At 39.0% G+C, this 25,281-nt stretch overlaps 4 protein-coding genes across 4 annotated transcripts; all 4 read left to right on the forward strand.

Moving 5' to 3' along the window:
• The first annotated feature begins 5,737 nt into the window (after positions 1 to 5,737).
• Positions 5,738 to 6,153, forward strand: LOC100592727 (keratin-associated protein 2-1-like). Its single transcript, XM_003278288.3, has one exon. It carries the CDS (start codon positions 5,766 to 5,768, stop codon positions 6,150 to 6,152), a length of 387 nt encoding a protein of 128 aa, XP_003278336.1. The 5' UTR covers positions 5,738 to 5,765; the 3' UTR covers position 6,153.
• A 5,405-nt stretch (positions 6,154 to 11,558) lies between these two features.
• LOC115833603 (keratin-associated protein 1-3-like) lies at positions 11,559 to 12,137 on the forward strand. The gene has a single exon (XM_030808218.1). It carries the CDS (start codon positions 11,559 to 11,561, stop codon positions 12,135 to 12,137), a length of 579 nt encoding a protein of 192 aa, XP_030664078.1.
• Positions 12,138 to 18,222: 6,085 nt separating this feature from the next.
• LOC100592050 (keratin-associated protein 1-3) lies at positions 18,223 to 19,206 on the forward strand. Its single transcript, XM_003278286.3, has one exon. It carries the CDS (start codon positions 18,245 to 18,247, stop codon positions 18,776 to 18,778), a length of 534 nt encoding a protein of 177 aa, XP_003278334.2. The 5' UTR covers positions 18,223 to 18,244; the 3' UTR covers positions 18,779 to 19,206.
• A 3,779-nt stretch (positions 19,207 to 22,985) lies between these two features.
• Positions 22,986 to 23,424, forward strand: LOC100605172 (keratin-associated protein 1-4). Its single transcript, XM_003278316.3, has one exon. The coding sequence runs from the start codon at positions 23,030 to 23,032 to the stop codon at positions 23,393 to 23,395; it is 366 nt and encodes a 121-aa protein (XP_003278364.1). The 5' UTR covers positions 22,986 to 23,029; the 3' UTR covers positions 23,396 to 23,424.
• The last annotated feature ends 1,857 nt before the right edge of the window (positions 23,425 to 25,281 follow it).

Here is a 25,281-nt window from a genome sequence, read left to right on the forward strand (position 1 = left end):
TTTTTCAGACCAACCACAGATGAAAAATACTTTTCCTAGGACTCCAGTCTGACTCCTATATCATGTTGTCTGCTTTCTAATAAACTCAATACTCCTAGCATAGAAATCATGGTCTTTGTGATATTTCCTTCTGGGAGATTGTCTCTCTATTTTGTCTAGAGATACTCAAAGCAAGATGCAGAATAATCCTCTTATATCGTTCTCATAACTCAAGTCTGAGTAGTTTTCTTATAATCATTGTAAATGACATTTATGGAGCACAGCTGAGTCAGGAAGATGGGTACAACTATGTCTTTATCATATGTACAGAGTCACTTGTGCCCAGAATTCCAGGCATGCATTGAACACCTGAGAAATGTTCTGCAACAAGAAACAGGCTAGGAGGCTGCATCTGAGTTGAAACTTATATTCCCAGCCTAATGGCGTGTTTACTGATCCAACACCTGTTGGAACATCATAGAACGCCCAGGGTGTTAGAGGTGGAAGAAGCCTTAGGCAAACTCTGGCCAATTACCTCTGTTTTTGAAGTTAAAGAAACATGAGTAATGTAAGAGTAAATAAGTTACTCACTAATCTAATTATAATCCCAAAAGTTCAGAAAAGACCCTGGAGAATACAAGTTTCCTGCATTTAGACCTCAAGTCAAACACTTCTTAGTATGGTGAGAGACATGTTAATCACAAAACGGTTGTACATTTTACAACTTTATTTTACACTTCAATAGCCACACACACACATACACACACTCCCTAGGAATACATCTAACCAAGGAAGTGAAAAATCTCTACAGAGAAAACTATAGAACATGACTTAAAGAAATGATAGGTGACACAAATGAATGGAAAAACATCCCATGCCAATGGACTGGAAGAATCAGTATCATTAAAATGACCACACTGCCCAAAGCAATCTACAGATTCAATGCTATTTCTATCAAGCTACCAATGTCATTTTTCACAGAACTAGAAAAAAACTATTCTGAAATTCATATGGAACCAAAAAGAGCCCAAATAGTCAAAGCAATCCTAAATAAAAATAAAACTGAAGGCATCACATTACCTGACTTCAAACTATGCTATAAGACTACAGTAAACAAAACAGCATGGTACTGGTACAAAAACAGAAAGTTGTAAAATATAAAGTGGCATAGACAAAAGGAACAGAATAGAGAACCCAGAAATAAAGCCATGCTCATACAACAATCTAATCTTTGATAACATTAACAAAAATAAGCAATGAGGATAGGATTCCCTATTCAATAAGTGGTGCTGGGATAGCTGGCTAGCTCTATGTAGATGATTGAAACTAGACCCTGACCTTTCATAGAAAAATTAACTCAAGATGGATTAAAGATTTAAATGTAAGACCTCAAACTATAAAAACCCTAGGAGAAAATCTGGAAAACAACATTCTGAACATCAACCTTGGGAAAGAATTTATGACTAAGTCCTCAAAAGCAATTGCAACAAACACAAAAATTGACAAGTGGGACCTAATTAAACTAAAGAGCTTCTGCACAGTAAATGAAACTATGAACACAGTAAACAGACAACCTACAGAATGAGAGAAAATATTCACAAACTGTGCATCCAACAAAGGCCTAAAATCCAGAATCTATAAGGAACTTAAACAATTGAAAAAGCAAAAACAAATAACCCCATTAAAAAGTGGGCAAAGGACTTGAACAATCACTTCTCAAAACAAGACATACAAGCAGCCAACAAACATGTGAAAAAATGCTCCACATCATTATTCATCAAAGAAATGCAAAATCAAAACCACAATGAGATACCATCTTACACCAGTCAGAATGGCTATTATTAAAAAGCTCAGTAATTGAAGCCCCATACTTTCAGAATAAAGAAAAAAATAGTAAAAAAACAACAGATGCTGACAAGGCTGTCGAGAGGAGAGAATGCTTATATGCTGTTGATGGGAATGTAAATTAGTTCAGCCACCATGGAAAGCAGTGTGGAGATTTTTCAAGAACTTAAAGTAGAACTATAATTTGACCCAGCAATCCCTTTACTTGGTCTGTAGCCAAAAGAAAACAACTCATTCTACCGAAAAGACACATGCACTTGCATGTTTGTCACAGTACAATTCACAATAGCAAAGACATGGAATCGACCTAGGTTCCCATCAGTGGTGGACTGGATAGAGAAAATATCGTACACATACACCATGGAATACTACTCAGCCATAAAAAAACAATGAAATCATGTCCTTCACAGTAATGTGGATGCAGCTGGGAGCCATTATACTAAGCAAATTAACCCAGGAACAGAAAACCAAATGCCGCATGTTCTCACTGACAAATGGGAGTTAAACATCAGGTACTCATTGACATAATGATGGCAACAGTAGACACTGGGGACTACTAGAGCGGGGAGAGAGGGAGGGAGACACAGGCTGAAAAACTACTGGGTCTACACTCAGTCCTGGGTGACAGGATCAATCATACCCCAAACCTCAGCATCACACAATATACCCACATAACAAACTGGCACATCACACAACATACCACATGAATCTAAAGGAAAAGTTGAAATAATGAAAAAAAAATTGTTTATAATGTTATTGTTAAACAATAATGAGAAATAAAGCTCCAGAGTTTGTTACACAAAATCTGTTGTCCATCACCACGAGAAATCCGTCTAAATCAAATTGAAGGCTTTTTTTTTTTAAGGATGCTTCTCTAAGACCCCATTCTGTATTGCACGGGCTGTGGGGTTCTCAGTAGGGGTCTTGTTGTTATACACAGTCCTGACAGATGTGCCTTCTGTCAGTTCAACAATAGTCTGACTCCCTTAACAGAAGTAAGTGCTCAGTGAGAAGGCGCTCTATTTCTTCCTTCCAGGTGCTTTTATTTCATGCTATTAATGGAACTTACCACTGAACAATGTTATCTCATGTGTATTATTTGGTGACTGAGTGGAGAACTGACCATTTGCCATAACAAATATGTTGGTCTTCATTCTAAACTTAAAGTTTAGAATTTAGAAAGTACCAATGTAACATGACCTTTTACTATATACACATATAGTATACATACAGTAAATATATATAGTATATATATTTTCTATATATATGACATATATATAGGTATATATCTCTCTCTATATATAGATACGTATCTATATATAGAGAGAGATATATACCTATATATATGTCATATATATAGAAAATATACATACATATAGAAAATATATATGCTATGTATAGTAAAATATATATATGTATATATACATATATACTATATATATTACTATATATAGTAATATATATACTATATACATGTATAGTATATATATACTATGTATTTTACTATATATGTAATATATATACCATATACATGTATAGTATATATACTGTATACATGTATAGTATATATACTATATATTTTACTATATATGTAATATATGTATATATACATATATACATATATTTTACTATATATAGTAAAAGGTCATGTTACTATATATGTGTGTGTATATATATATATTTAACAAATACAAGACACTAAGTGCCAGACACTGTTTGTTCTTAGCACTTGACAAATATTAGCTCACGTAATCCTTACAACAATGCTGATATGAACTATTATTATGGCCCAAGGACACACAGCCAGTAAGTGGCAGAGCTTTAAATGAGCATTGTCCAGTTTCAGAACAAGTGGGGTCAGAAAATAGGATGTGACTTGCCACCAGTGTCAAACTGCAGAGCTGTCTGTGCTCTCACAACTCTGGGGCATGAATAACTGAAGCATCACCCATATTTTCTCTGCCTGAAAATGAAGTTTGGCTATGGGGTGTGGATAAGTGCCTTAGAGTGAATAAACACTAGAAAGGTTTACTGAGTGATGCATAGACTATCTTTTTGGATATTTATAAAGGGGAGAGACAGATCCTTATAAAGGAGAGAGACAAATCTTTATAAAGGGGAGAGACAGATCTCTTTAGAACGACCTTGGGTTCAAAGTTTCTGCAGTAGAGAAATGAGTCTTGTTAACGTGATGATTTAAGTCTTCCAAAGAGGCTCCCATTGCATAAAATGTGATTATCATGAAGACCCCACAGCAGCATGAAAATAAATTATGAGATAATATGTCTCGAAAAGAGCAGAATATACAACTTTTTACCTAGTTACCTCTAGTTACCACTTTGAAAAACAAAAATCCCATGTCCATAAACAAAGAAAAGAATGTAAAACAGGAGACTCAAAGGTCTCTAGCAATGAGATTGTGCCTGATATCTCCCTCTTCTGTTTCCCTAATTGTGACTATGGGTTCAGTCAATTTACATTCCTTTTAAAGTTTTGAAATTATGCTTGAAATTCCATTTGGGGAGCTTTAGATGTCCGGGCCCAAGGCACATTCTTTCAAATAAAGAAAATGATCCTGAAGTGATTCAAAACCCTGTCTGGTGACTAACAGGAGGAGTAAAGCTGGAAAGTAATGGGACTGTTTCCCCCATGCAGTTCCTGAACTGCCCCTGGCAACACTTCCTGAAGAAGCGTGTCCATCACACTTTTAGCAGTGACACAGCAGAACACTGGGCAGCCTCCCAATGTGTCTCCCCTGAACAGTGTTCTGGATATGTGTGCAATGTTGGTTGAAAACCCCTTTCTTGTCACTTGCTAGTCAGAGCACCTATGTCAAGGCATATATGCATATTTCTTTTTTGAGATGGAGTCTCACTTTGTAGCCCAAGCTGGAGTGCAGTGGCATGATCTCAGCTCACTGCAACCTCCACCTCTGGGGCTCAAGTGATTCTCGTTCCCCAGCCTCCCGCATAGCTGGGACTACAGGCACCTGCCACCACACCCGGCTAATTTTTTGTATTTTATTAGAGTTGAGGCTTCACCATGTTGCCCATGGTGGTCTTGAACTCCCAGGCTCAGGTGGTCCACCTGCCTTGGCCTCCCCAAGTGTTGGGATTACAGGTGTGAGCCACTGTGCCCGGCCGACAAGGTATATTCAGAAAAATTTCCCATTACAGAATTCTTCATTACATGCACAAGAAAGGCAAGGCTAAAAAATGACATGTTTCAGAGATAAAAATCATCATCTTATGACCAGAAAGACCAGAGTTGCACACAACCTGAACTAGAGAAAAGAAAACATGCAAGGCAGTCTTGGAGGTTTTATTCCAATACTTAGTGGTTTGCAAAAATTTTTGTGTGTCCTGTACAACTCTATGAGCTGCTATCCTATTCAAGGCCTGTGTATCCCACTATATCAAGTGATAATCAAACATATTCCTAAGCAGACTGCACAGGAGGGCTTGTCTAACACTCATGTGATTCACGTTTCACATGTAGGTGCTTCCAAGGACTTGAGTCCCCTACTGGGGTCAGGATAGGCTCTACTCAGTGTTCTATGTACTTCTCTATGTTTTTAATTTCTTTAAAAAACTGAAGTTTTTTTAGACCGTTTTGTCCAGATTCGATCCAGTGCTATCTACTCAAAATAAGCATCAAGAGCTACTATCACCTCAAATGATGATGAGTTCTTAGATTTTCACCCAGTGTGAGTACATCCATACTTAGAGATGCAACAAGAGCTCTTTAATGAGATAATGAGTGTGTCACAAGCAACCATTAGTCAAAACAAAATTCTACTTAATTGGCCAAAAGGTAAACGAAAAGGGTCACCTGCACCCGGCCAAGGTATATAAAGGGCCCAGAATGGAACGAGGACATTCACACCCGAGAACACCCAGCTCCTCTCAACAGCCCAACCCACACCAGCCTCAGACACCACCATGACCGGCTCCTGCTGCGGCTCCACCTTCTCCTGCCTGAGCTATGGGGGAGGCTGCTGCCAGCCCTGCTGCTGCCGCGACCCCTGCTGCTGCCGCCCCGTGACCTGCCAGACCACCGTGTGCCGCCCCGTCACCTGCGTGCCCCGCTGCACGCGCCCCATCTGCGAGCCCTGCCGCCGCCCGGTGTGCTGCGACCCCTGCTGCCTGCAGGAAGGCTGCTGCCGCCCCATCACCTGCTGCCCCACGTCATGCACGGCTGTGGTGTGCAGGCCCTGCTGCTGGGCCACCACCTGCTGCCAGCCTGTGTCTGTGCAGTCCCCCTGCTGCCGGCCCCCCTGCGGTCAGCCGACCCCTTGCAGCACCACCTGCAGGACCTCCTCCTGCTGAGCAGTGCACTGAATGCCCGGAACGCGTAACTCACCTTCTGAAAAAGTCACACTCCGATTTCTCTACCTTAACAAACCTCCTGCCCTGAGCCCACAAGACCCCACATCAACCAAGCTGGGAACCGAGAACCGGGCTCATCTATTAAGACCTGGGCCATTCTGAAGTCTTTGTAAAAGAAGCAATTTCCTTCTTCCTATCTAAGATTTCGTGGCATGTTTATTTTCTAATAAATATCTGTTCTTTGGCCTTGCAAAAAGCTTTGGTTTTATTTACTCATTCTAATATTTTGTATTAAATTAATTTTTTAATTAAAAAAACTGACACATAATTGTACATATTTATGGGGTGCAGTGTGATGTTTCCATACACGTATACATTTTGTAATAATCAAGTCAGGGTGTTTAGCATATTTGTCACCTCATACATTTATCATTTCTTCATGGTAAGATCATTTAAAATCTTCTCTGATAGCTATTTTGAAATATACGATAAAAAATTACTAACCATAGTCACCCTACTGTACATTAGAATACCAAAACTTATCCCTCCTATCTACCTGTAACTTTGTACCTGTAGACCAATCTCTGCCTATCCTCCCCTCCTCTCACCCTCCCCAGCCTCTGTTAGCCACTATTCTCCTCTCTACTTCTGTGAGATCAACTTCTTTAGATTTCACATAGAGTGAGAGAATGTGCTATTTGTCTTTCTGTGCCTGGTTAATTTCACTTAACATAACGTCCTCCAGGTTCATCCATGTTGCTGCACGTGATAGTATTTCATTCTTTTTCGTGGCTGATAGTATTTCATTGTGTGTGTGTGTGTGTGAGTGTGTGTCACATTTTCTTTATCCATTCATCCATTGATGGACACTTAGATTGTTTTCATATGTTGGCTGTTGTGAATAGTGCTGCAATAAACATGGAAGTGCAGATATCTCCTCAACATACTGATTTCATTTCCTTTGGATATATACTCAATAGTGGGATTCCTGGATCATATGGTAGTTCTATTTTTAATTTTTAGGGGACCCTCCATACTGTTTTCCATAAAGGCTATACTACTTTACATTCCCTCCAACCTTGTATGAATTCCCTTTTTTCCACATCCACACCAGCATTTGTTATTTTTTTGTATTTTTGATAATAGCCATTCTAATTGGGGTGATATGATATCTCATTGCGGTTCTGATTTGCACTTCCTGATGATTAGTGATTCGGAGCACTTCTTCATATATGTGTTGGCAATTTGTATGTTTTCTTTTGTGAAATATCTATTCAGGTCTTTTACCTATTTTTAATTGGATTTATTATTATTATTCACTGTTGAGTTGTTCAAGTTCCTTATATATTCTGGATATTAACCCCTGGTCAGATGCATAGTTTGAAAATATTTTCTCCCAAATTTTTGCAATCTACTCTTTTGACAAAGGGCTAATATCCAGAATCTACAATGAACTCAAACAACTTTACAACAAAAAACAAACAACGCCATCAAAAAGTGGGCAAAGGATACGAACAGACACTTCTCAAAAGAAGATCTTTATGCAGCCAACAAACACATGAAAAAAAAATGCTCATCATCACTGGCCATCAGAGAAATGCAAATCAAAACCACAATGAGATACCATCTCACACCAATTAGAATGGTGATCATTAAAAAGTCAGGAAACAACAGGTGCGGGAGAGGATGTGGAGAAATAGGAACACTTTTACACTGTTGGTGGGACTATAAGCTAGTTCAACCATTGTGGAAGACAGTGTGGTGATTCCTCAGGGATCTAGAACCAGAAACACCACTTGACGCAGCCATCCCATTACTGGGTGTATACCCAAAGGATTATAAATCGTGCTGCTATAAAGACACATGCACACATATGTTTATTGTGGCACTATTCACAACAGCAAAGACTTGGAACCAAGCCAAATGTCCAACAATGATAGACTCGATTAAGAAAATGTGGCACATATACACCATGGAATACTATGCAGCCATAAAAAATGATGAGTTCATGTCCTTTTTAGGGACATGGATGAAGCTGGAAACCATCATTCTCAGCAAACTATCACAAGGACAGAAAACCAAACACTGCATGTTCTCACTCATAGTGGGAATTGAACAATGAGAACACTTGGACACAGGAAGGGAAACATCACACTCCACGGCCTGTCGTGGGGTGGGGGGAGGAGGGAGGGATAGCATTAGGAGATATACCTAATGTAAATGATGAGTTAATGGGTGCAGCACAGCAACATGGCACATGTATACATGTGTAACAAAACTGCACGTTGTGCACATGTACCCTAGAACTTAAAGTATAATAAAAAAAAGGGTACCAAAAAAAAAAAGAAAATATTTTCTCCCATTCTCTAGGTTGTCTCTTCACTCTGTTGATTTGATTGTTTCCTTTGCTGTGCAGAAGGTTTTTAGTTTTATATAATCCCCTTTGTCTACTTTCACTTTTGTTGCCTGTGCCTTTGAGATCTTATCACCCCCAAAAAAATCAATTGCCCAGACCAGTGCCATAAAATGTTTCCTGTATGTTTTCTTCTAGTAGTTTTATTATTTGCGGTCTTATATTTAAGTACTTAATCCAGTTTGGGTTGTTTTTAAGTAAGTTTAGAAATAGGGTCTAAATGTGCTACTTGCCTACCATATGCAGTCATAGGCTATATGGTATAAAATAGAAATTAAAATTGAATTAAAAATGTTCCCTTCTTCAAAAAGCTTCTAGGGGCGTGAGTCATATTCATCTATAATTCATCTAAAAAGTAGAATGTGAAAAAATAAAAGTACAACACTGTGTGGTGTCAACACAGAAGTCACTATTGGTTGGGGAAAATAAGAGAGATTGAAAAGAGAAGCTAACATTTTATATGGGTTCAGACGGTGGTGCCCAGATCACAGGGATGGCATTCTCAGCAATAGAAATAGTACGAGCAAAGGTATGGAGGGAGGGGAACCATAGGGTTGTTCAGAGTACAGTTTGGCTGGGGGCACTGGATATATAGAGAGTGATAGTGAAAGAAAGATTTGGAAAATTTGTATGCTTTGAATACTAGCCAACGGAGTACACCCTTAATGCAATAAGCAGTAAGGAGCTATTGAAAGCTTTGGGGCAGGAAAATGGCATAACAAGAGCGGGGTATTGGGACAATTCTCATGATAGCTCCTTATAAAGACAGAGGTCAAAGGCCAGAGAAATGAGTCATACAGAACTATACAGAAACTAATCAGGAAGATATTGCCTTGGTCCAAGTGATGTACAATAAGAGCTCAACTAAGATAATACGCATGGAATAAAGAAGACACGATGAGTACAGCAGATGTAGAAACCCAGAAAGTATATTAACTCAGTTGAATGTGGGAAACAAAAAACAACTAGGAAGCAAATGTGACTTACTCCAGTTATAAGTCTCTGGTCCAGATACTTAAAAGAACTTTAACATATTTATACTTATTTATTGTGTATTTAAAATCACTACTCCATAGTGTCATCTCTCTACCATCTAATATTTCTATTCTTGAGCTATTATAAAATACCTTTTTTTTAGAAAAAAAGACAAAGACAAAGAGCCTTACTAACATTAATTGATTCTGAAAAGCAGCATGGTATAAAATAAAAAGAACTGGTCTAGGAATGAGTGATAGGAGTTTTTACCCAGATCTTCTGATTGTGTACTGTGTGAATGGAACAAGTTGCTTAACCTCTTCAAGACTCAAGAGTATTCTAACATCAACCGGTGTTAAGTGAAAATGAAAAGTGCTCCATACCACACCACCAATGTTCCCATTTAGAACTTTGAGAATAAATGGTTCTATACTCAACTCTTTTCCTTGATTAATCCCTCCTATTGCTACTACACTGATTTTTATACTAGAGCAAGATACGAAACAAATAGATGGGGTCTTGCTTTCTGTATAAGCCTTTAGTGCTCTGGGCATAGTAGAAGTTAATAGATATGTGCTATTTATAATAAGAATGATGTCAGTTTCTGCACCTATAAAATTAAGTGGTGGAACAGATAATTTACTACATTTTTGATCTCCAACATTCAGTGATTACATATAACCATTTTCAACTTCATACCTACAGTCATGGTTACCATATGACGTGAACATCTTTACTGAAGCTGGCATGAATCACCTTGTAATACAACCCCATTCCTGTACAAACAAATGCCACCACCTCATAAAAAGCTAACTATGTGTTTCTATTCACGATTGGAAGGGAGAAATAAACCTACCCCAAGTAGAAATAATATGTTTTTGACCAGCCTTTTTTCATTTATCTTATGTAACCCTAAACTCCCAGTGTAACATCACATTCTTTCTTCTGGCAATGACCAGGAATTGTTTTAACTTATTTTGCTGGAATTTTTCTTAATCTCTTTGCATTTATTATACTACACCTCTTGAACTATATTTGGTCACCCATTTTCTAACCTGCCTTATAAAGCAGATAAAAGTATTTTCTAACTCTTGCTTTTTGTTTGATTGATTCCTCTTCCTAAATTCAGTTGTCATGCTCTTTGGTCTAATATCTTTTCACAGGACACATGGTTTAGTAATGTGAAATGACATAAATTAAAAATAAATTCTGCCTTTGAAAAATTATATGCCAGATAATCCATATACCAGTGATTTTTGTCTTTCATAGAGAAGTGTAAATTTCATTAAAATATTTTGTAATCTTTTTCTAATTACTGAATATGAATTTTAGCCTCTTTTTAAAGAGACATTGAAATTGAACAGGTTTTGTTTTATAAATCCTCCTGAGTGATCAATGTTTCCTAAAATATGAATGTGAAGTTCAGGAGATATCACAGAAATTGGAAAGATTCCATTTCAGGGAAAAATCTATGAATTTCTATGAATATAGAGTTTATCGGAGTTTCTATCTGGCTAATAAGATTATATCGAGCGAGTATAATCTTATTAGTCTAAAAAATACAAAGCAGTCTTACATAAGGACAATCATGATTAATAATTCTTTTCTGGAGACTTGAGGTTTGGTAAATATGATCTCCAAAATCACATCATCTTATGGGTGAGAGTCACCTTGTCAGGTGATACACCCACAAGTGCAAAACTGAAGCTGAAGCTCAAGTGGAAATTATACCATTGTTTGAAAACAAAATGTTAACATTTTTACCAAGGACAAACACATTTGGTGAGTATTAGCTGAGCAATAAGGAAAAATCAATTTTGAGATATATTTAAAACAATTCAGCATTTGAACCATCAGAGGGCCGTAGAAAGGCTGGTTTAAAGAGTAACAAGATAAAAATGTTGTTCACCACAGATAGAGGAATTGGCCCAGACTTATAAAAAGCCGGCAGTGGAATAGGCAGCCATAATTCAGAAACTCCTCCAAGCAACCCAACCTTCAGATCAACTCCTGACACTATGGCCTGCTGTCAGACCAGCTTCTGCGGATTTCCCAGCTGCTCCACCAGTGGGACCTGCGGCTCCAGCTGCTGCCAGCCAAGCTGCTGTGAGACCAGCTGCTGCCAGCCAAGCTGCTGTGAGACCAGCTGCTGCCAGCCAAGCTGCTGCCAGACCAGCTTCTGCGGATTTCCCAGGTTCTCAACCAGTGGGACCTGCAGCTCCAGCTGCTGCCAGCCAAGCTGCTGTGAGACCAGCTGTTGCCAGCCAAGCTGCTGCCAGCCAAGCTGCTGTGAGACCAGCTGTTGCCAGCCAAGCTGCTGCCAGACCAGCTCCTGCGGAACTGGCTGTGGCATTGGTGGTGGCATCAGCTATGGCCAGGAGGGCAGCAGTGGAGCTGTGAGCACCCGTATCAGGTGGTGCCGCCCAGACTGCCGTGTGGAGGGTACCTGCCTGCCCCCCTGCTGTGTGGTGAGCTGCACACCCCCATCCTGCTGTCAACTGCACCATGCCCAGGCCTCCTGCTGCCGCCCGTCCTACTGTGGACAGTCCTGCTGCCGCCCAGTCTGCTGCTGCTACTGCTCTGAGCCCACTTGTTGAAAACCTCCTTCTGCTGGGGATCCTGAAAAGATGGCACTTTAGAACTAGCCAAATTAGAATCCTAACAATCTTCTAAACTCCAGTACCTATAACTGGGCTTGCAACCTCTCATCACACAGCCACATAAATTCCCTAGGATGTAAATTCATTTACAATGGAAGCCCAAAAATCTTTCCTAGACCTGGATGTCAGCCAAAGTCCTACAATATGAAAAGAGTTAGATACTATTTTACTATAAATATCATCCGAAATATTTCAACAGTTATTGGGACTTAAATTTAATAAAAGTTTTCATCTCTTCAATGATGAAGTTGTTGTTCAAACTTTCTTTGCTTTGGAATTTATTAAGGATATTGGGGTACTGGGATTTTTCAAAATATCAACATGACATGGCACTATGGTTTTTCTATATTTTTGCTCTTTTAATGATGATATTTAAAAGTAATTTTCCTTTGTTTTACCATTAAATGGTCCAATATTTTTCAGCCAAGACATATGATTAAAGGAACATGACAACATTTAGGAACTGTTTCCTAAGGTCCTTACATGGGCAAAGTGGTGGGCTAGGTATTCCAACAGATTGATTCAGTTTCTTGAGGTTTTGCCAAATCTATTCATTCGTCCATTCATATATGAGGTTGTATACAATTATTTCTATCATCTAAGATATACAAAAGCATAATAAAAATTGTAAAAGAATACAAATACAAGATTATAGAGTAATAGCACATAACAAATATACACATTTCATTCAAGGTCCTAGGCTCATAACTCCCATAGCCCTTTTATTGATGTTAGGGCACTTTAGACTTCAGAAGCAGGCCTCAGAAAGCAGAATCTCTCTCTCTCTCACTCTCTCTCGCTCTCTCTCTCTCTCTCTCTCTGGCCTTCTCCTCCCCTCTTTTCACCTGCTCCTTTTACTCCTCAAGGCAATAATCTTCCCTCACTGTTCTTGGCACTGGCCATCAAGATATTCTCCTACCTACCTTGTCTGATTGTAGGTCATAAGTTCCCCATTTCAGAAGAGGTTCTGCCCCATGCCCTGGAGGAAGGAAGGCTGCATAGAGAGACCAAGAAGGATCTGAACAGACAGGCCTTGCTGGGTTTCACCACTCACTCTACTAACATTAGATCATACTCTTTTTGTCCAATCACGTTTCTAATGGTTGTCCATCATGCCCATCCACTGAAGTCTCCATAAAATGTTCAAAAAAAAAAAAAAAACCGCAGAGTTTCAGGAGCTTCCAGATAGCTGAATGTGTGGAGGTTCCTGGAATGTGTTGTTCCCAGAGAAGTTATGAAAGCTCCTCATACCCCTTCCCCCACACCTCACCCTATGCATCTCTTCTTCTGTACCTTTTGTAACTGTCTTCATAATAAACCAATAAACTAAATGTTTCCCTGAGTCCGGGACCTGCTCTAGCACATTCATCAAACTTAAGGAGGGTGTCATGGAATTCCCAATTTATGGCTGGTTGGTGGGAAACACAGGCAAAACAACTTGGAGCTTGTGCTTGGCACTGGAAGTAGGGGGCAGTCTTACGGAACTGAGCCCTCACCCTGTAAAACCTGATGCTATCACCAGGTAAATAGCGTTAGAATGGAATTGGAGTGGAAAACAAGCAGCTGGTATCTGCTGCAGAATATATTTCCTTGCTTATTGGCCACAGAAATCTTCTGTGTTGATTGTTGTTGAGTGAGAGAACAGAAAGAACATTTGGGTGTGTTTTTTTTTCTTCTACCCAATAGCATAAGATGTAAAAACAGCTATTTTTTACATCTTATGCTATTGGGTAGAACAAAAAGCTAAATCAAGACTCCAGAGTTCTAGTCCCAGCTTTGTAACTAGCTATCCATGAATCCTTGAGCAAGTCCCTTCACTTGCCTGGGTACCTATTTCTAATTTGGAAAATGAGAGAATTGAGTCATTACTGACAACATCCCTTCCAGGCATAAGAGAGTAGATAATTTCCTAAACAGGTGACACACTGACCAGTAATCGCTTCAGATGCCCAAAGAGGAAAAAAATATACAGTAGTCAAATTATGTTGTATGCATTAACACCATCTTGCAAGTTTATAAAGCCACACTGGAATATTAAAGGGACTGAGATGCCCTGCAATAAAGAAAGCTCTACAACCAGTGGCCGGGCTCAGTGGCTCACACCTGTCATCCTAGCACTTTTGGAGGCTGAGGCAGGTGGATCACCTGAGGTCACAAGTTCGAGACCAGCATGACAAACATGGCAAAACCCCGTGTCTACTAAAAATACAAAAATTATCCAGGCGTCATGGCGGGCACCTGTGGTCTTACAGGCTGAAGCAGGAGAATCACTTGAATACAGGAGGTGGAGGTTGCAGTGAAACAAGATCGCGCCACCACACTACAGCCTGGGTGACAGAATGAGAGTCCATCTCAAAAAAAAAAAAACAAAAAACAAAAAACTCTATAACCATCACTCCCAAACTAACTTAGCCAGAAAACTCTCTATTTTTATGTTACCTGTTAACACCCTGTAATACAAATACTCCTCAAAATATACTTTGAAAAATGATGAAAGGGAGTATCAACTGATGTTTTTATAATACCTGTGCAATCTTCTTATGTATTGTGAAGCAGAAAATAAATGTTCACTGCAAGGATGGACTTAAATGAATGTGATGTTGGCTATATACTATCACCGTTCTTATTCTAATTTTCAGAGAGCGTTGTAGATGAAGCAAGCATTAAATAAAAGATGCATAGTGAGGCTTTCATTCCAAGGGATAAAATCTTTCATCGTTAAATCAAAGTGGTGAGCCAGTGCCTGGGGGTAGAGGGGTATGGGAAGTGATTGCTTAAAGGTCATGGGGGTGTTCTTCTGGGATGATGGAAAAGTTTTTGAAACTAGAGAGAGACGATGTTGCACAACATTATAAATACACAATATGTCACTCAATTATACACTTTAAAATGATTAATTGTAGGTTATGTGAATTTCACCTCCCTTTTAAAAAATCGAAAGAACAGGACCTCTGCTAGCACAACTTTAAAAGAATTAGGAAAAGGCACCACTTTGGAGAAGATACAGACAGAGGGGTGCACAGTTTGTTGAGCCTCCAGCTTTATGTAAGAAATAATATGCACCTTCCTCTGAGTGGACAGAGCCACAAGCCACACATCGAGGAGCGACCTGTACACAATGGCCCTACAATGTAGTCAACATTTTATTCCCCTCATTTAGTGCTCTGTTTCTCTGAGAGGGTTTAGGTTGGATGTACCTTTTAATTAACAGGACTTTGGCTCAGCAGCGCCCCCAAAAAGCCTGGTTGGCATTCAGGAGGGAAGAGATAGATCTTATGACTTGGCTTAGGATAAAAGTTGGTGGTAAGAGAAGGTCCTTGAAGTTTATGTGTTATCCGGTCTAGATCACTAGGATGGAAGCCCAGAGCAGAAGCACAGAAGCCCTTCATAGGAATGTTGTATTCGTTTGATTGGTACATCAATCATGTTTTATTTCTAGAGAATCTAAGTAAGGCAGTCACAACTGAATTAGAGAACTAGTAAAATGGAGATGAAGAAATTGGGAGAATCCCCAGAATTTGTAACTAGAAAACCAGAACCATGATATCTTAAAGAAAAATAATTTCAAACATTAGTATCTGTGTTAAACCAAAGTCCAACGTTCAAGAATAACAGACAAACATATTCTTTCTTCTTATGGTACTGGAATGGTCTGGAGCCCATCACTTAAATGAAGTAATGAAAGCCAGAGGGAATAAGCACAGTAACAAGAAATGTGGTATATACACACAACGGAATACTATTGAGTCTATAAAAAGAAGGAAATTCAGTCACATATTACAACATGCCTAAACTTGGAAGATATTGTGTAAAGTGAAATAAAATAAATTTCATTTCCTTAATTTACTTAGAGGAGGTAAGGGAATGTTCAGATTAGTCTTCGTTCTGTGGCACAGGAGTCGAATTCTCAAGTAAGCGTCACACCTTAAATTTTGCATTGAGGAAGATGTTGAAAACAGTGCCACAGCAGAAAAGCCCAGAAAGGGAGAACTTATATGCAACACCACTGTCTCCAGTGCTCTTATCAGTAATGTATTTCACGTCCTCAGATATCTGAGCTTTTTGCAAAAGGAGACACATCTGTTTAGTATCAAAGATTCTGCTAAATTTAGATCTGAATTAAATAGCTCCTGAGATTGTTGTCATGACACATCCACATATTTCAAGCATCCAATATAAAAAATATTAGATAATCAAAGAATCTGCGATGTAGCTTTGCTTAAGAAGAAGCAAGGAATTCACAAAGAATCATATCTTTTAAACCAAATTTGATGTGGGATTTGAAAATATGTCTTAATTCTGACTCAGAAAGAGTTATGATGTAAACTCAAAGCTGTCATTTCTAGAGAAGCAGAACTACCACTTGGTGTTCTGGTTCAAAATCCAAGAGTAGCATTGTAACTTGCATTTCTCTGTAATGAGCCCATACTCCATGGAGGCCTGGTCACCTTTTATTGCATCTAAACAAAACTTTTATCTTCACCATAATCAGCTGTCTCATTCAAATTATATAAACTTTCCAGTTCACTGGATTAGTCTCTAATATCTATAATAAACTGCATACAGCTGATCTAACGCGCTGTAGTAAATCACATACTCCAGTATTAATATGTTAAAAGTATAATTTTATGCAGTTAAAAAATCTAAATCTGTAGAATATCCTAAGATGAAAGATGAGACAAAGTCACAAGTTAAGGAGGTTAACTTTTTTAGCACTTAAGATTTTCTTGAAGTGTGCTTATTATGCTGTTAATAAATAAATAAAATCTCTAGGAATGGCTCTAGTAAACAGTGTTATTACTTACCCTAAGCTCTCCCTTCCTTCCTTTTACTCTCAAAGAAGTCTGTAAGAAAGAAAGCAAATTTTTACAGCTTGCTTTCGCCCTTGGATTTTCCTTAGAACGACTGCTTATATAAAAAAAGAAGAAAGGAAAGAAAGAAAGAAAGAAGGAACGAGGGAGAGAAAGAAAGAAGAGAGAGAAAGAAAGAAGGAAGAAAGAAAAAGAGAGAAAGAAAGAAAAAGAAAGAAAGAAGAAAGAAAGAAAGAGAAAGAAAGAAAGAAAGAAAGAAAGAAAAAGAAAGAAAGAAAGAAAGAAGAAAGAAAGAAAGAAAGAAAGAAAAAGAAAGAAAGAAAGAAAGAAAGAAAGAAAGAAAGAAAGAAAGAAAGAAAGAAAAGGAAAGAAAGAAAAGGAAGGAAGGAAGGGAGGAAGGAAGGAAGGGAGAAAGAAAGAGAAAGAGAGAAAGAATTGACTATAGTGTTTGAAGAGTTTAGTCTGGAATCAGAGGTTGTGGATTCAAATTTCAGATTCACTAGATACTAGTGTGAACTTAGGTAAGTTACTTCAGTCTGTTGTGGCTCAGTTTTCTCACATGGTTGATATGGGAGTGGCAATGATACCTAGCCCATAGATTGCTGTGAAAATTCAGCAAATTGACACATGCGAAGTACTCAGAACTATTTAGGCACATAATCAGTGATGGAAAAATGTTATCAATAGCAATTAATGCAAATCTCCCAGGTCCAAGAAAGCATCCCTTTCTGGCCAGCTGAATATAGTCTTGCTTCACAGTCAAAGGGAAGATAAGAAAAGTAGAGAAGGAGCTGCAGTTAAAATTGGAGGGAATTAAACTGTCATGTGAGACCCAATCACCCAGTTGTAAGGGTCAACACTGAGTAATACTGACAATCCTTAAAGGTGAGGCATCAGTCAATTATTCCCTGACCATGAGAAAATTTTAAGAAACATGGGGTGTTAGGGATCATATTCCTAATTAATGCCAATGACTACTTGACCATGGTAAAGAAGCCTAATTGCAGACCAAATGCAATCAACTTTCAAAGGCTCTCAGTAGGTTCAACAAATAATTCAGGGAGAGGCCAATTATCATTCAGAGACAAATTATCAAACACAAATAAGGAAGAGACTTCAGGAATTATGTAAACAGTAGCTGGCCAAGGCTTATAAAAGGCCCAATGTGGCAGCCATCACCAAAACTCAGAAACTCCTCCAAGCAACCCAGACTTCAGACCAGCTCCCAACACCATGACCTGCTGCCAGACCAGCTTCTGTGGATATCCCAGCTGCTCCACCAGTGGGACATGCGGCTCCAGCTGCTGCCAGCCAAGCTGCTGTGAGACCAGCTGCTGCCAGCCAAACTGCTGTGAGACCAGCTGCTGCCAGCCAAGCTGCTGCCAGACCAGCTTCTGCGGATTTCCCAGGTTCTCAACCAGTGGGACCTGCAGCTCCAGCTGCTGCCAGCCAAGCTGCTGTGAGACCAGCTGCTGCCAGCCAAGCTGCTGCCAGACCAGCTCCTGCGGAACTGGCTGTGGCATTGGTGGTGGCATCGGCTATGGCCAGGAGGGCAGCAGTGGAGCTGTGAGCACCCGTATCAGGTGGTGCCGCCCAGACTGCCGTGTGGAGGGTACCTGCCTGCCCCCCTGCTGTGTGGTTAGCTGCACGCCCCCATCCTGCTGTCAACTGCACCATGCCCAGGCCTCCTGCTGCCGCCCATCCTACTGTGGACAGTCCTGCTGCCGCCCAGTCTGCTGCTGCTACTCCTGTGAGCCCACCTGCTAAAAGCCAGTTTGCTGATTTTCAACTTGAAATTTCCACCTTCAGTTCAATTCATGAACGAATTATTTCTTCAAGCACTTATGGACCACTAACAAATTCTTGAAACTTTCTTTGGCTTTGTTATGGGGGTTACCAAATATTTCGGCCTCAGAATTATCTGATTCCTTTCAATTCCAGAAAGAACTTGCTCTTCTCTCTGAGGACACCAAAATACAAATTTGACCCAAGAAATGAAAAAGCCGATTTACCTTGAAATTGAGCCTTTATAAGCATTGAAGCCCACGCTCTGAGTCTCAGCGCCGATGAGACCATGGAAGAGCCATCTGTCCTTCTCAGGACACTCACTTCCTGTATTCCACCGTCCTGCAAATTGCACCTCCTATGAAAGAGGAATAATATACCAAGACCTAATAAATTTTAACTATTGGTGCAACAAACATATCTTTTTTTTTCATTGAGTGTACTCAGGATGTATATTTCATAGAATGTCATATGAAAAATTTTAATCTGCTTTTGATATCCCTTCTCTTCTAATACCACATTAGGAAATTTGTTATCCAGAGGTCCCAGTGAGGTTAATGACCATAAAAACATAGAGTAAATGTAGTTATTTAGGGCCTCAGAAATGGCAAAGGCTCTGTTACCATAACTTAACCTTACACAGTGCTTTCACAACCAGGAAGTTACAGAAATCAAAATCTCTGGCTAGGTATGGTGGCTCACACCTGTAATCCCAGCATTTTGGGAGGCCAAGGTGGGCAGATCACGAGGCCAGGAGTTTGAGATCAGCTTGGCCAACATGGTGAAACCCCATCTCTACTAAAAAAATCAATTGCATTTCTATATACTAACCATGAAAAATCTGTAAGGAAAATTTTAAAAACAATTCCATTTACAATAACATCAAAAGAATAAAATACTTATGGCCAGGCATGGTGGCTCATGCCTGTAGTCCCAGCACTTTGGTAAGCTGAGGCGGGCAGATCACCTGAGGTTAGGAGTTCAAGTCCAGCCTGGCCAATATAGTGAAACCCTGTCTCTACTAAAAATACAAAAATTAGCCAGACATGGTCGTGGATGCCTATGGTCCCAGCTACTGGGGAGGCTGAGGCAAGAGAATTGCTTGAACCCAGGAGGTGGAGGTTACAGTGAGCCAAGATTGTGCCACTGCACTCCAGCCTGGGTGACAGAGTGAGACTCCATTTCAAATAATAATAATAATAATAAAGAATAAAATACTGAGGAACAAACTTAACCTTGGAGGGGAAAGACTTGTACATCAGAAACTACAAAATGTTACTGAAAGAAATTAAAGAAGACACAAATAAATGAAAAGACATCTTGATATCATGGATTGTAGGATTTAACATTGTTAAGATGGCAATACTACCCAGAGAATCTACAGATTTAATGCAATCCCTATAAAAATCCCAATGACGTTTTTGCAGAAATTTAAAAAAAATCCATCCTAAAATACATATGAAATCAGAAGGGGTCCTATATAGCCAAAACAATCTTAAAAAAGAACAAAGTTGGTCTCACATTTTCCTATTTCAAAATTTACTGCAAAGCTACAGTAATCATAACAGTGTGGTACTGACATAAAGACAGATATATAAAGCAATGGAAAAAAACAGAGAGCCTAGAAATAAACCCTCAAATACATATATGATTAAATGAGTTCATTTATTTATTTATTTGAATTGACAAAAATTATATGTACTTATTGTGTACAACACATTGTTTTAGAATATGTATACTTTGTACAATGGCTAAATCAAACTAATTAACATATGCATTACCGCCCATAATTTTTTTTGTAGTGAAAACACAAAATCTACTCTCTTAGCAACTTTCAGGACTGTAACATATTGTTATGAACTATAGTCTCTATGTTGTACAATAGATCTCTTGAATTTATTCCTCTTGTCTAACTGAAATTTTGTAATCCTTTGACCAACATCTTCCCAACACACTCCACCACCACCCTATCCCCTGGTAACCACCATTCTACTTTCTACTTCTATGAGTTCAACTTTTTTTTTGAGGTTTTTTTGTTTTTATTATACTTTAAGTTCTAGGGTACATGTGCACAATGTGCAGGTTTGATACATATGTGGACATGTGCCATGTTGGTGTGCTGCACCCATTAACTCATCATTTATATTAGGTTCCACTTGTAAGTCAGAAAGTGCAATATTAGTCTTTTTCTTTGTCTGACTTATTTAACTTAGTATAATGTTCTCAAGTTTCATCTGTGTTGACCCAAATAGCAGGATTTCCTTCTTTTATGACTAATAATACTCCAGTGTGTGAGTATGTGTGTGTGTGTGTGTGTGTGTGTGTCACATTTTCTTTACCCACTCATTTAATGATGGACATGGACACTTAGGTTGCTTCCATATCTTGGCTATTGGGAGTAATGCTGCAATGAACATGGGAATGCAGATGTCTCTTCAAAATACTGACTGACTTTCCTTCGGGCATATACACAGAAGTGGGATTGCTTGATTATATGACAGTTCTGTTTTTAATTTTTTGAGGAACCTTCATATTGTTTTCCATAATGGCTGTACTAATTTGCATTTCCACTAACAGTGTGCCAGAGTTCTCTTTTCTCCACTTCCTCCCCAACACTTGCTATCTTTTGTCTTTTTGATAATAACCATCTGACGTATGTGAGATGATATCTCATTGCGGTTTCAATTTGCATTATCCGATGATTGGTGATTTTGAAAATTTTTTCATATACCTGTTTGCCATTTGTAGATCTTTTTTTTTTTGAGAATGTCTATTTAGATTCTTTCCCCACTTTTCAATTACGTTATTTGTTTTCTTACTACAGGTATTGAGTTGTTTGAGTTTCTTCTATATTTTGGGTATTAACCCCTTATCAGATATGTGGTTTGTAAATATTTTCTCCCATTCTGTGGTTTGTCTCTTCACTCAGTTTAGTGTTTTATTGGCTGTGCAGAAGCTTTTCAGTTAGGTGTAATCCCACTTGTCTATTTTTGCTGATGCTTTTGGGTTCATGTTCACAATATCGCAATATTGGCCAGGCAAAAGTCATGGAGTTTCCTCTGTTTTCTTCTAATAGTTTTATCATTTTGAGTCTTTCTTACATTTCAGCCTTTTAATCCATTCTAAGTTGGTTCTTGTATATGATGTGAGATAATGGTCTAATTTCATTCTTCTGCATGTGAATGTGGTCAAACGATTTTCAACAAGGGTGACAAGACTATTTACAAATGGTTAAGATGGTTAACGTAAATGGTTCATAAATATTATGGTATGTGTATTTTACCACAATTAAAAATTTGTAAGTATAAATGTGTAGGAGATCCAACTTTTCTGAAATAGACGATATATATGTATATATGCTGGTTTTTACTTGCAGAAGCAGGGATAAATGTGTCAAAGAATGTGCACCAAATTCTTAATATTGATTACCTCTAGAGCACTAGTTTTGGAAGAGATGTGTGCATCTTCCAGGAAGAGAAAGGATATTAATTTTTCTTTATATGCCTCTGTACTCTTTGACTTGTTACAATGTGTATTTATTACTAGCACACATGTTTGATTTAATAGAGTCAGAAAACAATCTACAAGCAAAAGTCATTAAATATTTTAGTTAGCAATATGTATATTCACTACTACTGAAGGCAAGAATATTAGATAGAGCTCTAAGGATCCTATAACTTGCAAAAATTGATCATAGAAAGGCATACTTGGTTTGAAAGTTGATACATCAGGTTGTAGTTCATGTTTTGATGACACTAATGTTAGTCTTTCCAAGTCTGGACAAATTGTTTATAAAACCATGATCATGGTTAAGTGACCATTTAAGGAAAAATGGTCAGTTAAGATAAATTCTGCCTAAAGGTTATCAAAGGACAAGTATGACAAAGCATGCCAGGGCAACACTTGGCTCAAGGCTAGTCTGTCATGTGACTTGCATAAAGAGGCACTTCTGTGCTTGGCTTCCATGATGAGCCTTCACTTAGTCCAGAGGGCAAAGAAGAAACACAATGAGACTTAATTGAACAATGGAAAAAGCAGGCTATCGAAATGCTATTTATAACTTTCTAAACACCTCGGGTATTAGCCAGAGACTCACGCTGCAATTGACATCAAGAAAAGATGTTAGGTAAATATGCAGCTCTAGGGAACATATAAAAGGACAGATATAGAAGGTGCAGCCCAAACTCAGAAACCTCTCTTAACAACACAGCTCTCAACCCAACTCTCGACACCATGGCCAGCTGTTCCACCAGTGGGACCTGTGGCTCCAGCTGCTGCCAGCCAAGTTGCTGTGAGACTAGCTGCTGCCAGCCAAGCTGCTGCCAAACCAGCTCCTGCGGAACTGGCTGTGGCATTGGTGGTGGCATTGGCTATGGCCAGGAGGGCAGCAGTGGAGCTGTGAGCACCCGTATCAGGTGGTGCCGCCCAGATTGCCGCATGGAGGGCACCTGCCTGCCCCCCTGCTGCCTGGTAAGCTGCACACCCCCATCCTGCTGCCAGCTGCACCATGCCGAGGCCTCCTGCTGCCGCCCATCCTACTGTGGACAGTCCTGCTGCCGCCCAGCCTGCTGCTGCCACTGCTGTGAGCCCACCTGCTAAAGCCAGGTTGCTGATCACTTAAGAATGAAAAGGGAAGCACAGTAAAATTGTGCTGATTTCTGAAGAACTGTTCGATTTTATTTGAATGCTAAGTACCATGATGTTGTTAAGCTGCTCAGAGATAATGAAGCTCCTAGTTAGGACACTGTGGATGTGCCGAATTCACTCACTGAAACATGTATCAATCAGTGTTCTGGATAGCTTGCTTTGCTTGAGCTGAGGACCAGGATGGAATAGTTCATCATTTCAGTGACATCTCTGCTCCCTCAACTCTCTCTTGATGCCCATGCATCTTCAGACCTGGTTTTTCCTTGAATATCTCTGATTAATTCAAATAAAATGTTTTAAGGTGCAAAGCAAACTGAGCTATGTCCTTCTTCTACCTTTAAACATGTCTTCCTGTAGCTGGTATTCAAGAGTGGATTTGCAATTTGATAATAATACCAAGGCATAACCATAAAGTCTAAACCAGAAAGATTAAATACAAATTAAATTATGCTTGAATCCATCAGCTTAAAAATGCTCCATGAATTAAATAATTTTTTTTTTTTATTTTTTATTATACTTTAGGGTTTTAGGGTACATGTGCACAATGTGCAGGTTTGTTACATATGTATCCATGTGCCATGTTTATTTCCTGCACCCATTAACTCGTCATTTAGCATTAGGTGTATCTCCTAATGCTGTCCCTCCCCCCACCCCACAACAGTAGTTATTCAAATATTTACATGCTCTAATCTATTATGATTAGGTCTAGACCAATAAAGGTTGACCTTTAGCTAAAATTTTAAAGTTGATCAAAGCTATTCATTTCTACCTAAATGTAATTCTACCATCTTTTGTCTCCTTCCATTTAATATACTAAATGTTCTTCTTCATTTGTGCCCCCAAATCTAAAGAAATTGCATTACCTTCTAAATAGATTTAAAAATATCTACTAGATACTACCTATTTTCCAAGAGTATTTAGGTTTAATTTCTACACCTTAGCCTTTCACATTCTTCCCACTGATCCCTGAATTGCTCTCTAAGTTTCAACTCCCACTATTCACCTTCATTTGATGTAGGTATGCATAAGGTGTATCTCTGGTCTAAATGATAGTAGAAGAAAACAGCTATAGAGAGCACCCGCTGAGTTCTACCATTGCCATTTGTCAGACAGATGCGTTAGAAATCTGAAACAGCTCTATTATATTTTGCACTTTGCAACCCAACTTAAAAGATGTTCTCTTAAAAAGTTAACACGCTGGGCGTGGTGGCTAACGCCTGTAATCCCAGCACTTTGGGAGGCCAAGGTGGGTGGATCACGAGGTCAGGAGATCGAGACCATGTTGGCTAACATGGTGAAACCCCGTCTTTACTAAAAATACAAAAAAAAAAAAATTAACCAGGCATGGTGGTGGGCACCTGTAGTCCCAGCTACTCAGGAGGCTGAGGCAGGAGAATGGTGTGAACCCGGGAGGGGGAGCTTGCAGTGAGCTGAGATCATGCCACTGCACTCCAGCCTGGGCAACAGAGCAAGACTCTGTCTCAAAAAAAAAAGCACAACCTAGAACAAAACAAAATATATTTTACAATTTAATTTTTAAATTCTTCATTAGGCATTAGAGTGTAATACGCAAAATACAATAGGATGCAAATATAGAAAGAAACACATTTTCCACATTATTGACAAGCTTCCAGAACTTACCTCTATCATTTAATTGGTAGCAATGATGGATTACACACAAAATTATGCAATTTCCAAGAGGAATAAAGTAGATGGCAGCACATTCTTCAAAGTGTCATAACTCCTAGATATTTTTTCCCAAGCCCGATTCCACTACTAAATCCAAAAAATAAAATAAACCAAAGACACATTTCCTAGTCTCTTTACAGCAAATAACA

This window comes from Nomascus leucogenys, unplaced genomic scaffold, assembly GCF_006542625.1.
Source record: "Nomascus leucogenys isolate Asia unplaced genomic scaffold, Asia_NLE_v1 Super-Scaffold_285, whole genome shotgun sequence".
In the NCBI taxonomy this organism is placed as follows: Eukaryota; Metazoa; Chordata; class Mammalia; order Primates; family Hylobatidae; genus Nomascus; species Nomascus leucogenys.

Coding starts and splice junctions, on each gene's coding strand:
- LOC100605172 (XM_003278316.3), top strand. CDS start 23,030: ATGGCCAGCTGTTCCACCAGTGGGACCTGTGGCTCCAGCTGCTGCCAG.
- LOC115833603 (XM_030808218.1), top strand. CDS start 11,559: ATGGCCTGCTGTCAGACCAGCTTCTGCGGATTTCCCAGCTGCTCCACC.
- LOC100592727 (XM_003278288.3), top strand. CDS start 5,766: ATGACCGGCTCCTGCTGCGGCTCCACCTTCTCCTGCCTGAGCTATGGG.
- LOC100592050 (XM_003278286.3), top strand. CDS start 18,245: ATGACCTGCTGCCAGACCAGCTTCTGTGGATATCCCAGCTGCTCCACC.